Source organism: Trachurus trachurus (genome assembly GCF_905171665.1).
Source record: "Trachurus trachurus genome assembly, chromosome: 12".
Taxonomy (NCBI): domain Eukaryota; kingdom Metazoa; phylum Chordata; class Actinopteri; order Carangiformes; family Carangidae; genus Trachurus; species Trachurus trachurus.
The window spans coordinates 26,132,835-26,147,418 of record NC_139908.1 but is presented as its reverse complement, the minus strand read 5'-3'; the positions used below and the strand labels follow the sequence as shown (position 1 = coordinate 26,147,418).

The following is a 14,584-nucleotide window of genomic DNA, read 5'->3' as shown; positions in this document are numbered from 1 at the left end:
CACTGTGTGTAAAATAAATGATGGGTTTTTGTATTAAATGAAAGAGAGATGTGCCCTGATGTAGAATTGATCATGACTTAAAGTGCATTTTTCGTCAAATTGATGAATGCAGCCCATGGACATGACATGCACCCCTGATTATAGAATGACTCTTATCCGTTCATATGAAAAAAATCAAGACAAACCATTAACATCTCATCACTTGCCACAAGACACCAGTTACATAAATGCGTGGGGTGTTTGTGGTCTCAGAGTGAAGGTTGCGGGGACAGAGGACATTACGTGGAGCAGCCTTTGGTTTCGAACGGCCTCGCCGGCCTTTTACGACGTGTTTGATGTATTCGGTTTTGAAACATGTTGCTGACAAAGGAATCCCTGAAACACAACACTGAGTCGTCTCCTGTGAGGCTCTGGTGAACCACCAGCACTTTGGTTGCTCATGCTGAACGTGGTCTTTGTAAGAGCCAGCTGCTGAGAACACTCTGCCTGACCCCTTGCTTTTACTGACCTTGAATTTTTTTTTTTTTTTTTGCATCTCGCCTTTGTTTGCTTGTTGAGTTCAGCATCTCCAACTTTCATAAATGCAGCTGCTCTTGATAAAAAACAAAAGTCCCTCTATGGCACTCTAGTTATTAATGCTCGACATTCAACTGGGGGTGTTGAATGTGAAGATTCTTAAAGCGGGGGTGTGGTGCAGGCTGTATGTGTCAGTGCTCTGAAGAACATTGCACATTTTACTTGAAACTTGTTCCATACCCCTTCTTTGAATGCATGTGAATTGGCGCCATGCATTTCTTCTCTTCCTCTCAACCCTTTTGTATGGAATGCCCTATTTAATGGACAGCGTGTGTTAAAGTGATACTGACTGATAGCTGATACATATACCAAATGTACCAACTGTTTGGATAAACTTAACATTTTCTAAATTCACAATCTTTCCCTCAATTGGTTTTATTCAGTATATCACTGAAACACAGGCTCCATGTAAAGAGTGGCATCTTGCTGCATAAGAGAAACATTATATTGTTTTCTCAGTGCTGAATTAATGCAGTCGTCACATATGATATTTGACCAGTGCACTCTGTGGAAAATATGCTTCATCTTATGTTTTTCTCTCTGTTCTCTGTGATAAACAACAGAGCCAGACTTCTCGACACAACAACACCGACAATCTCAATCCCTATGAAACCAGGGTGCCCGTCAACCAGACAGGTGGCAAAGGTAAGTTATCCCAGATGTTAACATGGCTGTAGTTAACCAGATTTCATATTGTTGCTGGTATGTTAGAGCAAACTCCTGCACAGTGTTTTGAGCTTGCTGTTACTTTACTGTAGAAATGTATATGGATTTTTTTTTTTTTTTTGGGGGGGGGGGGGGGGGGGGGGTTCAGACTTTTTTCCTTTAGAGCTGTGGTTCTCAAACTATGGGATGGTCAATTTGCCCCCTTCCTGATTTCTTACTTTTTTGGGTAACACTTTACAATAAGGGTCCCTTAATTAACGTTAGTTATTATTAAGCATTAATTAACTGTTTACAGATATATTAACAATCATTATTATGTATTACATAGGATTAGGAAACACATTCATTAATGTAGCCTATTAGTAAGCAGTTAATTAATGTTTACCACTCAAAGTTAGTTAATAAATTAAAAGTTGAATAATGTAATTAGTTATCATTATGCATGCATTACTCAGCATTAATTAACACATTAGTTTATATATTAATGCTTAATAATGTACCAACTAACATTAATTAAGGGACCCTTATTGTAAAGTGTTACCCTTTTTTGCATATTTGTCACGCTTAAATATTTAAGGTCATCAAACAAATGTTAATATTAGACAAAGATAACCCAAGTAAATATAAAATGCAGTTTCTAAAATGATGATTTCATTTATGAAGGGATAAAAACCAGGTAGGTTTGGATAGCTTTTTCCCTTAATAAATAAATTAATAATTTAAAAACTGTATTTTAGATTTATTTGGGTTATCTTTGTCTAATATTGAAATTTGTTTGATGATCTTAAACATTTTAATTGTGACAAATATGCAAAAAAAAAAGTAAGAAATCAAGTAGGGGGCAAATACTTTTTCACAGCACTGTATGTACATGAATGTGTGTGAGCAAATGTAATTGTCTGAACTCAGTGAAGAGACAAACATATTCTGTCTTGTTCCTCTAGTCTGCAGCCGTGCAGGCGGCTTCAGTTTTATTTTTGCTCAGGTGGTGAAGTGTCTCTCAGACGCTGTCACCAGTCACACCACACACCACAGTTTCATCTTTACTGCTGAAAGTGAAACAAAGAAATAAAAGTAAAACTATCTCGCTATAATTGTTGCTTCTATGAAAGGAAATGTGATACAACATGAAGGTTTTTTACTAAAAGAACTAGTGTTTTTTGATCTGTGTGAGTTTTAGAAGACGTGGTTCTGAGCCTCGGCCCACGTACAAAATGTAGAGAATATTGGTAGCCCACATCTGACAGCACAGCAGCCAAGTGATAATCAAACAATGAGATCTGAATAGAAGCAGGGGGAACATGCAGCGAGTTCAGATTTTCTCTTCTGTTTGACTGTGGAGAGATCATTTGTTGATTTTCCACCTGTCTCTGACTCTCCAGTTCCAAACCAGGTATCAGACTGAGAGCAATAAGTACAGGTGCATCTGAATACAGTAGAATCTGATGGAGGTCAGCAGTCTTCTCCATGATAGTGGAGCTACTGAACCAGACTAACCATTCTCTTGTGTTCGGGTCACCAGTGACCCATTTTCAGCTTTTAAATGCATAAAAGTACCACATAAATTTGTTTATAGCATCAAGGCTTTTTGACTTTGTCAGGAACCTCTATCTAAACAAAATAAAACAACAACAAAAATTCACAAAATTCTAAAAAGCTCTGCTTAAAATTATGATATTTGTGGTGTTAGGGTCAATTTTGTCCCGGTTATTATGATAAGAACAATAATGAGAGTTAAAACTGAAATTATAAGTGCAAAACCAACCTTTTCATGGATAAGGAGCCTAACAATGTAACCAAGAGATGAGAAACTAATGGGATGATAAATAATGTTTTTAGTGTGTTTTACAGCTGATTTAAAACACGGGTCAAAACTGACCCGAACACCATATGGCAGTAGAAAGCTAACACAAGACGAAGGCTAAGAGAGAAACCTTTGCAGGTGTTTGGAGTTCATTAGCTGAGTAGAGTGTGACACCATTAAATAGTGAACTTTTACACTATATTCTCATTTTTTGATTCACTGAATTTGGGGTTTTCATTAAAATATAAGTCATAATGATTGTCTTATTGGATGGTTAATATGTTGTCATAAACCATTGAAGGAGTCCCATCTGACAGGTGTAATTTAACTCACACTGGTTTCTAATTTAACCATGGTCAATCTGAAGTTGACTAAACTCTACTCTACTACTCGACTAAACTTTTTATTCACAAAGTTCAAACTTGGTTAATTTAAGATCGGAAATCTTTCTACTTAGCTAATGGTAATATCTGTTTACTCATCTCTCATACCAACAATACACCTTCAAGAACAGACCTAGTTTGGATGTTATGGTTGTTCAGCATCAGAAAGTAGGACAACTCAGGCTCATTGAAATATTGATATACCTATACAAGTATACACACATAATAATAAATAATAATAATACATTTTATTTATAATGCGCTTTTACAAGTGCTCAAAGACGCTTACAGAACACAATAAAATATAAAACAATGTGGAATAACTCACAATTAAGATACAGAAACAATGTGGAAGGTTTAAAAAAGGCATAAAGAAAAGAAAAAAGAACAGTTTACAGATTAAAAGCCAGTTTAAAAAGTGTGTTTTTAGGAGTGATTTGAAGATGTGGGGGTCTGTACAGTCTCTGATGGGTTGGGGGAGTGAATTCCAGAACATCAATCTATCTACAAGTGTACTTCAATATCAAATACATTTGATGTGAAGTGTATTTAGTAATTTTTTTTAAATGTCTGTTTAACCCAAACCATGTTGCATCAGTAAATTATCATATTTACTTCTTTGTAATTTAGGTTAAAGTAAAGAATGTTGAAAACAGTATCCATGTCCACATTCTTTGATATATGTGTGTGTAGCCTACTGCACATGATGGACTAATGTGATCCGGTTCTTTCTCCAACAGAGGCCATGCCCATGGATACAGAGGTGTATGAGAGTCCGTACGCAGACCCAGACGAACTGAGGAGCTCGACGGTGGACCGGAGCCAGCTGTTCCTGGAGGACGGAGAACTGGGCTCGGGGAACTTCGGCACCGTCATGAAGGGAATCTACAAGATGAGGAAGTACGCTGTCTCACACCAAACACACAACCAGCACCACTTCTCCATTTTTAATCAGCAAGTGAACAAAGTCACGGTGACAGATTATCACGCATCTGCACACTTCACAAAGATACAGAAAATGATAAAAAATTAAATCCACACAATAAAACATCTTTATTCCAGAGATGATGAAGCTGATACCCACACACACACACACACACACACACACACACACACACATACACACCCTCTCTGCCCATGGGTAAGAAGAAAGTACATTCGAGAGTGAAAGCGCAAACATTAGGGAAAACACACTCTAAATCTGACTGTAAATACCAAATCATGTAAGGAAGTGAAAACGCAAACATTATACTTTTGTCATTCCCATAATGTTCTCTTTTTCTATGTCCTCCATGTGTTCTCTGAGAAAATGCAAAATACATAAATTCTGCAGACGTCTGCACACAAGAAATCAGACAAAATGAATGTTTTTCTATGAACAATATTGACTGCTGTCTTTATCTTGTACACTATGTTTATATATGTAGAATTAATCCATAGAGTTTGTTGACATCTTATTTCCTCATGATGTTGTGGCTCTCTGGTTATTGATCTGTGTTTGTGTGGCTAACGTGGCTGTGTAACATCTGCAAAGTGCATGTTGTGCTAAGTGCCCTTCCCGTCTCACAGGACAGAGAAGTCGGTCGCCGTCAAAATCCTGAAGAACGACGATAACAACCCCTCGGTGCGCGAGGAGATGCTGCGGGAAGCCAACGTGATGCAGCAGCTGGACAACCCGTACATCGTCCGTATGATCGGCATCTGTGAGGCAGAGAACCTGATGCTGGTCATGGAGCTGGCTGAGCTGGGGCCGCTCAACAAGTTCCTGCAGAAAAACAAGTGCGTGCTCCCAGCAGATCCTCTTTAAGGGTTATTTAATTTACAGCATGATTTGGGACGATGATATGCATTGGTTTGTTTTGACATTTGACTACGAGTAACAAAAAATGTGACACATGGAGGAGGGGAAAAATCTGATCTGAGTCCAGCTGGAGCCTTTAGCAGCTCATAGGATTCTAGTCTCCCTAATCATTTCAATTATTACAGAGAGTTTAATTGACAAACATTTTTTTTCCAACTTTAAAAGCTGATCTTAAAGGGATAGTTCAACATTTTGGCAAATTAGCCCATTGCCATAATCCCTATAGTTTTAGGAGTAGGTTCGTTACCTTTAATTGTCGGTGCAAGCTGTTTTTAGAACAGCGGAGCAGAGCCGTGAGCTGCTCAGAGCTACGCTACGGGGGCTAATGGAATTTCTTGGTTTCCCTCATCAAACTCATCAAATACACAATCCAACAACTCCAAAACGCTCTGGTGGACAAGTTGTGACCTGCACATTCACCACGCTATGAGATAATAACACAACGTTACCAGACAGAGTTGTTTTTGAGGTAAATTCCTGCAAAACTGCTGATGCATGTTACCGTCGGGGGCAGTTTTTCGGCAAGCAGTCTCTGCATTTGCCTTGAAAACAACCCCGTCTCATAACGTTCCGTTATTATCTCATAGCGTGGTGAATGTGCAGGTCACAACTTGTCCACCACCAGTGTTTTGGAGTTTGCATTGTGTATTTGATGAGTTTGATGAGGGAAACCAAGAAATCCCATTAGCCTCCGTAGTGTAGCTCTGAGCAGCTCGCGGCTCTGCTCCGCCGTTCTAAAAACAGCTTGCACCAGGTAACGAACCTACTCCTAAAACTATAGGGATTATGGCGATGGGCCAATTTGCCAAAATGTTGAACTATCCCTTTAAACTTCATGTTCAGAATTGAAGGTATCTTAAAGGGTTTTTTCTATGAAGCACTTATCTGTATCACATCTGTAATTTTCATACTCAAAATCCCAAATGATCATTTCCAGACAAACAAACGGGAAGAACATCACAGAGCTGGTCCATCAGGTCTCCATGGGGATGAAGTACCTGGAGGAACATAACTTTGTCCACAGGGACCTTGCTGCCAGGAACGTGCTGCTGGTCACGCAGCACTATGCCAAAATCAGTGACTTTGGACTGTCCAAGGCCGTGGGTGAAGAGAATAACTACTACAAGGTAAAAGCTGACAGGCGGGGACACGCAGAGGGTCAAACATGACACCTGCTGCTCAGGCTGTAGAGTAGAACAGGAAGTCACAGCCACTGATGTTTGTCTATCTATTCATCCAGGCAAAGGGTCATGGGAAGTGGCCAGTGAAGTGGTATGCTCCTGAGTGTATAAACTACTTCAAATTCTCCTCCAAAAGTGATGTGTGGAGCTTCGGAGTGCTCATGTGGGAGGCCTACTCCTACGGCCAGAAACCATACAAGGTAGGAACAATGACCTGCCAACCTGAGACAAAGTGACACTTTATTTGGATTATTAGAGGTCCTGATTACCTCAGAAGTGAATATTAAATCGTTCCCTCGCTGGGATTGGCAGGGTAGATTGGTCACTGTCATTTTTTTGGAACTTTTAATTTTTATTCTCAGTACAAGCATGTTGTTCATTACACCTTTGTATGGAGTAACAGAAGAGTTAATTACAAATAAGTGAATTCAACTGTGAAATATAGTAAAGAATTTAACAAAATAGACATAGAGAAAATACATAATTAACTTGTTAATGAGGGAAAAAAAGAAAAAGAGAATAGAGGAAAGTATTAGTGCCAACTGTATCATATTTGATACATACAGTTTTTGAGACCTCATTGTCAGTGTCATGCTTTTTCTCTTAGAAAATCTTAGAAAATGTATAAAACAAAATTTACACAGTTTACACATAATCTGTGAGCAAATCATTTTTAAAAATTAAAAAAAAAAAAAAAAAAAATTCACATTGTTTGTCAAAAGGTCCTTTAAAATGTCCAGTTTTAAATAATTTTAGTTTTCTGTCAATTATTTGATGGTTCAGGCTTTAAGGAGTTAAAAGATATATTAAAAGAATACAATTAATTAAGCACAAAATAAAAGCGACGGGTGGAGCGGGTTAGGATATGTACATACTGTAGTGTAGACATCCGAACTCCTTTGGATCCACAGGTGGTGGTGGTTCATTATAGTCGGTTGAGCATTTGATAATTGATAATTCTTATGTTTCTATTGTTCTTATTCACCTGCCCAGGGACTACGGATGGAAAGTAGCTAGTAAGCTAAATCCGGTACAAGGCATCTCGTCTCATTTCGAGACTAATGTTATTTTGTACATTGTCCCTGATACAAATAAACTTATTAAACTAAACTAAACTAATTTTAACCAGAGAGTCTATGGGGACGATTCACAGTTGGGACACACTCTAGTGGTGAATAGAGGAACTGCAGCTTATTATCCTCCATTGTTTCATCCATGGAGGTTGAAGCTTGGTTGTGTCTAACCTCCAAACAGTTTTGTTTTTTTTGCTCTAATCTGTACGTGCATCTATTTTGACAGGGAATGAAAGGAAATGATGTGATGCAGATGATTGAGGGTGGGAAGCGCATGGACCCACCGATGAACTGTCCAGAGGAGATGTATGACCTCATGAGAACCTGCTGGACGTACAAGTAAGTCAGCGCAAGGTTGACTTGCTGCCACAGCTGACATCTGAACAATCCAGTATGTCTGTGTGTGTGTGTGTGTGTGCGTGTGTGAGAGATAACATTTTTGCTTTGTCATGTCTTCCAGGGCCGACGAACGACCTGGATTTTCCATAGTTGAGCCAAGACTACGAGAGTATTATTATGATATTGCACAGTGATTCTTCGCGTGGACGTTAATGAGACTGTGGGTGGCGGGAAATGTGACATTCAATAATGTACAAATGACTGGAGGAGAGATGGTTTGAAATATATATGCAGATGAAGTTAACATTTATTGTTACAGCTAAAAACTATACAACTAACTCATTTGACGGCTGTTTTATACTGTAAGTGCATTATGTGTGTAAATGCTTCACCATTGCAATGTCATCCGAGATAAAAGCACTGAATGAAGGTCTGGTTGTTTGAGTGTGGTCAGTTTATTCATATACATAACAGCAACAGGCCAATCACAGACTAGGAAAAGCAGCACAGGTGGGATCGTCGTCCTGGACGGATGACAAAGACATTTTGTAAACATGCAAGAAGAACATGATCTGTTGCTGAGCAAGCAAGCAACCTGTTCTCTATCTATCACCATGGAGACCTGGAAAGAGAACAGACTATGCAATACGCAGGGAAACATCCAAGGACACAAGCAAGAAATACAAGAAGAAGCCGATATTAGAGGCCAGCATTAGGAATGAGACACCGAGAGAGGGAGTCCCAGAGAGAGACAGAACACACACCGTGAGATGCTCAACAAGCTCAGCTGCTCCAAAGCAGCTATTAATAGATTCATGTGTGTGTGTGTGTGTGTGTGTGTGTGTGTGTGTGTGTGTGTGTGTGTGTGTGTGTGTGTGTGTGTGTGTGTGTGTGTGTGTGTGTGTGTGTGTGTGTGTGGAGCGAGGTCCTTTCTCCTGTGATTTTAAAAGAGCTGGAGTGATTCTTCTCTAAAAAAAAAAAGCGACCATTTGACACATTATTATATAAACCTCAGCCTGACATTGGAACATCACCCTCCCCTGACATTTGTTTATTGTATCTAATCGAACTACAGTGCCTTGCAAAAGTATTCATACCCCTTGAACTTATTGGATGTTAAACCACAAATTTAAATGTAGGCCTATTTTATTGAGTTTTTGTGTGATAGACCAACACAAAGTAGGGCATAATTGTGAAGTGGAAGGAAAATGACAGATGGTGTTCAAGATTGTTTTTTACAAATAAAAATTCTGGAATGTGTGGCGTGCAGATGTATTCAGCCCCCTGAGTCAACACTTTGTTGAACATTTCGCTGCAATTACAGCTGCAAATCTTTTGGGGTGTGTCTCTACCAACTTTGCACATCTACACATTCTTGCATTCTTCTTTGCAAAACAGCTCCAGTTGAGTCAGATTGGATGGAGAGCGTCTGTGAACAGCAGTTTACAAGTCTTGCCACAGATTCTCATGACTGTGCCATTCCAACACATGGATCTGCTTTGTATCATCCCAGTCTCAAGTCTGTTTTCTGTCTCGAACAGCTTTTCCTCCAGGATTGTCCTGTATTTAGCTCCATCCATCGTCCATCAACTCTGAGCAGCTTCCTTGTCCCTGCTGAAGAAAAGCCTCCCTACAGCATGATGCTGCCACCACCATGTTACACTATGGAGATGGTGTGTTCAGGTTCATGTGCAGTGTTAGGTTTCCACCATAGCGTTTTGCATGTAGCCCAAAAAGTTCAATTTTGGACTTTGTTTTGTAAAAAATCTTGAACACCGTGTATCATTTTATTTCCACTTCATAATGATGTGTTACTTTGTGTTGGTCTCTATCACATTAAAACCCCAATAAAATACATTTGAGTTTATGGTTGTAACGTGACAGAATGTGGAAAAGTTCAAGGAGTATGAATACTTTTGCAAGCCACTGTATCTCCATCAGGAAGGAGGACGATGGAGAGAATGTTAGTATTGTTCAACCTCCAACCAGAAGCTGCACTTATTCAAATGGCTGCTTGAGATTGGTTCTAACAAAGTCACTTCCCATAGACTGCCGTGTTCAGTGTTACAGCAGATACATGTTCAATCTGGTTTTTCTCCCTCCTGCTAATTTCCTCCTTCAGGACTACTGATCAGTGGCTTTTTTGAAATATAATTTTACTGAGGCTTAAACATTTGCATAATTGAGAGTGTGCAGCTTTGAGTGACAGGCATGTGAACATAGTGGCATGCAAACGTTTGGGCAACCCTGGTCAAAATGTCTGTTACTGTAATGTGAACAGTTCAGTTAAAAAAAAAGTTTAAACATGAAACACTGTTTTGCAATATTTTAATCAATATCAGTGCATTATTTTTGTTTGCTACAATTTTAAAGTGAAAAAGGGAAACAAAGCAGTCTGCAAAAGAATGAGAAACCCAGGAGACTTGAGCTCTCAGATAACTTTGACCAAGGTATCACACAAGATATTTACTTACTGTGATTTCCAAAGGGGGGGCTACTAGCTACTAACTATGCAGGGCATTTTCCTTTTCCTTGAAATTAAAAAAAGGTGATATTGTTTAAAATGTACAATGTGTCATTTTGGAGATCATTTCAACTTCCACTTGCTTAACAGAGATTCTGACCCGGGGTGCCCAAACCTTTGCATGCGACTGTATACTGTACATGTTCAGTCTGGTATAAAAACGGCTGTGCTCTCTCTGTGCTAATTTCCTCCTTCAGGACTACTGTGCAGTGTTTTTTCTATATATATAATTTGACTGAGGCTTAAAGTTTTGTATAATTGTAGGTGTGCAGCTTTGAGTGACACATGCCAGCACCCCTCCCTTTGCCCATTTTCTGTAGTAGCAGGGAGTCGGGCAGCATCAGGAACTAGAAAGATGGTAATGTTGGGCTTTAAAACCACTCTACAGAGACCTGTGATGTCCATCTTTATTTACAGCCTGTGTGTTCGACCAATCAAGAGCATTTGTGAAAGAAAAAAATGTCAAAAGAAAAGTCATAGTTATGAGGTAAGAAGTCATGATCATGACAACAGAGCAGTAGCAGCTCTTTGTGTGACTTCTTCCTGTTTGGTGATGGTTCATGGTGACTTGCACATTCTGACACATGCAGTTGAACTTATCTTCTTTGGTATGTTCTGGTCTTCTCTGTTCTGTTTTCAAACATAATGATTTTATTTTTGTGGTTCACTTCTGAAGAACTATGCCTGTTGAAGACATATCTCACATACAGGCACTCACAGCCTTTAATATGTCTTTCTTCTCTGTTTCTTCTAACTCACATGTCTTTCTTAAACAGTATCTTCAAATAAATAAAATATATCTACAACTGAACAAAACAATCAAATATATTCAATGGCTCTTATAAAGGACAAGTTCATTATTGCACAGCTCTGAAATGTTCTAATCAAGGCAAACTGCACTAATGTAGAGAGGTTAGGTATATTTACTTGCTGCTACTACATCGATGTGTGGGTTCCAAGTCTAAAGGAAGGTGAGACAAAGCCATACTCTGTAATGTTTTAACCAAAAGTTATAAGTGAACAAATAATGCAATCTTCACATTCTAAACCAGGGGTGTCAAACTCAAACTAGCTCAGGGGCCACATTCAGCGCAGATAGATCTCATGTGGGCCAGACAAGTGCAAAGTTTTAGTGCAAAGCAGTACATTATTAAGATGTTTACATCTGCTGCACGCCTATTATTTTGGAGCACAGATTGTAAAGGTGTACTCCAAAATAATAGGGGTGCAGCAGGAGGACTTGAGTTCCCTTTGGGATAAACGTGTGGCTAAAAAAGCAAAAGCAATTATTAATCAGCATGACCATATCCTGTCATCGGAATTTGTGCTGATGCCCTCAGGGCGCCGTCTTAAAGCTCCACTACGGAAAACCAACCGTTACTCCAGATCATTCATCCCGTCTGCTATCAAGCTTGTGGAAATAATAATAAATAATAATAATTTATCTTTATTTTTGATTACTTATTAATGGATCTATTTATTTTTGATTTTTGATTTTTTCTTTTACACGCTGGAAGGCGGGAGACAAAGGTCATCTTTTGCTTCCACTGACATTGTAAATACAAACTGGCACCTGTGCATATGTACGAATGTGGATGAGTCTGTATTGTTGAGTTTGTATTGATGTGTTGTTGTGGATGAGCTTGTATTATTGTTCTTGGTGGACTGCCGAACAGAATTGCCCTCTGGGATTAATAAAGTTGATCAAATCAAATCAAATCAAATGAATTACCCTTTTACAAAACACATTATGAAATTTTTTGAGAAAAACACGTGCAATTTTAACAATATTATGCATCTTCTGTCTTTCTGTAATTTTTACACTTGGCACATTCATCCCGCAGGCCGGATTGAACCCTCTGACGGGCCGTTTTGGCCCACGGGCCGCATGTTTGACACCCCTGTTCTAAACTGAAGTGTTGTTTGACTTTTGTTAGGCAGCCAAACAAATGATGCTTCAGGGCATCTCTCACAGGTTAAATAACAGATCATCTGCACACAAATACACTTTGAATGAACATGAACAGACCTGTCCACCTTGTTGTAGCCTTGCCAATATACAGACATGGTTCATGTGAGTTGGCGTTCACTTGTGACCCACAGTGTGTCAGTAGCTATCAGCACAGACTGTGCAGAGGCTCCATGATCGGCTCCATTCATTATGATCAGTTTGTAAAGACTATAAAAAGTCACATCAGCCTCTGTGGCACACACATCGACAGTACAGGTTTAATAACTGAACTGGAAGCCTGGCCTGCAAGTACATACAAGACAAATGTTCTGATCAGTCAGACTGTCTTTTCCTTTCCGTGTAATTCAGAGTGACAAATGATATCATCATCATAATGTCAGAACATGCAGGTTTGGCGAGTATGATGACCTTTGTTGAGTGTGGTACCTATAGAGCTGAAGGTCGATCTCCCTCTGGCTGACACTTCACTGGGGATACAGGTAAGGATATGGGCAGGTGGCCGTTAAAGACTTTAAAGTGTTTCTGTGTTTAAACATGTACCTGAACTTAAGAAGCCTCTTGGATGAGACTGGAAACATCTTCAAGAATCAACACCCAAGTCCAGCTGACCTAAATCCAACTTTGACCTGGATGACAGACAGAGAGCCTTCACAGATGGAGTTTTTGTATTATTATTTTTTGAACATTTTATCTATGAACATTTTCAAATTAAATTACATCAAGTAAGAGACAAGGAGACAATGACAAATTCATAAACAGTAATAAGAAAATAGAATATAAATAAAAACCAACATTGACACAGACATGTAAAATAAAAAATAAAATAAATGAAAAAAGGGGACAAAGGTCACAGCAGTGTCACCTGCTCCACTGTACAGCTATCCATCTTACTAAGGAGGTAAGTAAGGATAGTTTTTGTATTTGTGTGTAAAGTCTGGTCCATATTAAACAAAAAATGTAATTTGTGTCATTGTGTAACTTCCCGTTTTATTTCAACAGTCTCTGTCTCCGCTGTCATTCTCCATGTCCCATCAAGTTACATTACCTGCCCCGCTCTAATGTGTTACATCGATGTCTCACTGTCTCTCCCACTCCTAATGTATAGAAGGTGTGTCCGTCTTCCCTAACATGCCGCATCATGTGAGCAGTCCCACGCTTTCTCACCAAGTGACAGTTTCGATATCTTTGCCTGAAAGTTCAACTTGTGATTTTTGCAGTCAAAGATCAAACCTCAAGGTTACAATGACAAAATACTCTTTTGCCATAACTCGACTCTGGATGAACAGAAATTCTGAACTCAGAATTCCAACTTTAAACTCAGAATTCTGACTTTAATCTCAGAATTCTGACTTTTGACTGACTCTTTTTCTTTTTTTGTTACAAAATGTGGAGCTCTGGAGATTTTTTTTCTCCAAAAAAAAGAAAGAAAGAAAGAAAAAAATCTCAGAATTCTGAGGGAAAAAGTCAGAATTCTGAGATTAAAGTCAGAACCCCCCTTTTTTCCCCACAGTGGCCTGAATCCTCTGTAGAAATATAAAATAAAAATGTATACTAATAAATAAAATAGAATATATTTATATTATATATTTATATATAATAAAATGTAACCTGAAAGCAGTCTGAATATCAGAGGGAGAGACACAGAGGTAATTCTATTCTGAATTTGTTTGTGTTTTGTCTGTTTGCATACAGTATGCTACAGCCTGTTGAGCCCTCAGGGCCACTGTGAGATGTATTTTACCACAGTGCTGATACAAATGTAGAACTTGTGTCACTGTGTTGACCACAGGCAGAAACAGGCATTGATTATAATTTGGTTGTCGAAGGTCAAGGTTGGTGACCTCAGTAATAAAAATATGATTTTGGCCTTAAGGACCTAACATCTCAGGAGCTGGGAGCTTGGCCACATGGTTTGAGATCCAAGCAACAAACAACAAGTTTTGTATTTAAAGAACATCCGGATCCTACATAAACCAAAAAGCCATATTCACAGTTACTCACCAGTGACAGACATCACAATACGTAATACCAGACAGGCCTCAAGCTGCCAGAGTTAATGCACTTAAGAATACAGTCTCATATGTTAGAGAGAGCCATATCATATTGTAACAGACTGTCCAATTGTCATTGAAAAGAAATCAAGATTCAAAAAGAAACTCAAAAATGCTGTAGGCCTACTACACAGAGAAATTATGTTTTAGACCA

General features: G+C 38.9%; 1 protein-coding gene across 2 annotated transcripts in view; it reads left to right on the top strand.

Annotated features, from left to right (window-relative positions):
• The window catches only part of syk (spleen tyrosine kinase), a 28,784-nt gene extending 20,210 nt beyond the window's left edge, over positions 1-8,574 (top strand). For both annotated transcript variants that reach the window (XM_083983768.1, XM_083983767.1), the window contains exons 9-15: positions 1,140-1,221; positions 4,170-4,329; positions 4,999-5,208; positions 6,228-6,417; positions 6,531-6,671; positions 7,771-7,883; positions 8,005-8,574. In XM_083983768.1, the coding sequence (XP_083839894.1) occupies positions 1,140-1,221; positions 4,170-4,329; positions 4,999-5,208; positions 6,228-6,417; positions 6,531-6,671; positions 7,771-7,883; positions 8,005-8,077 (969 nt within the window). In that variant the 3' untranslated portion in view covers positions 8,078-8,574. The remainder of the gene's footprint in view (positions 1-1,139; positions 1,222-4,169; positions 4,330-4,998; positions 5,209-6,227; positions 6,418-6,530; positions 6,672-7,770; positions 7,884-8,004) is intronic.
• Positions 8,575-14,584: the final 6,010 nt, after the last annotated feature.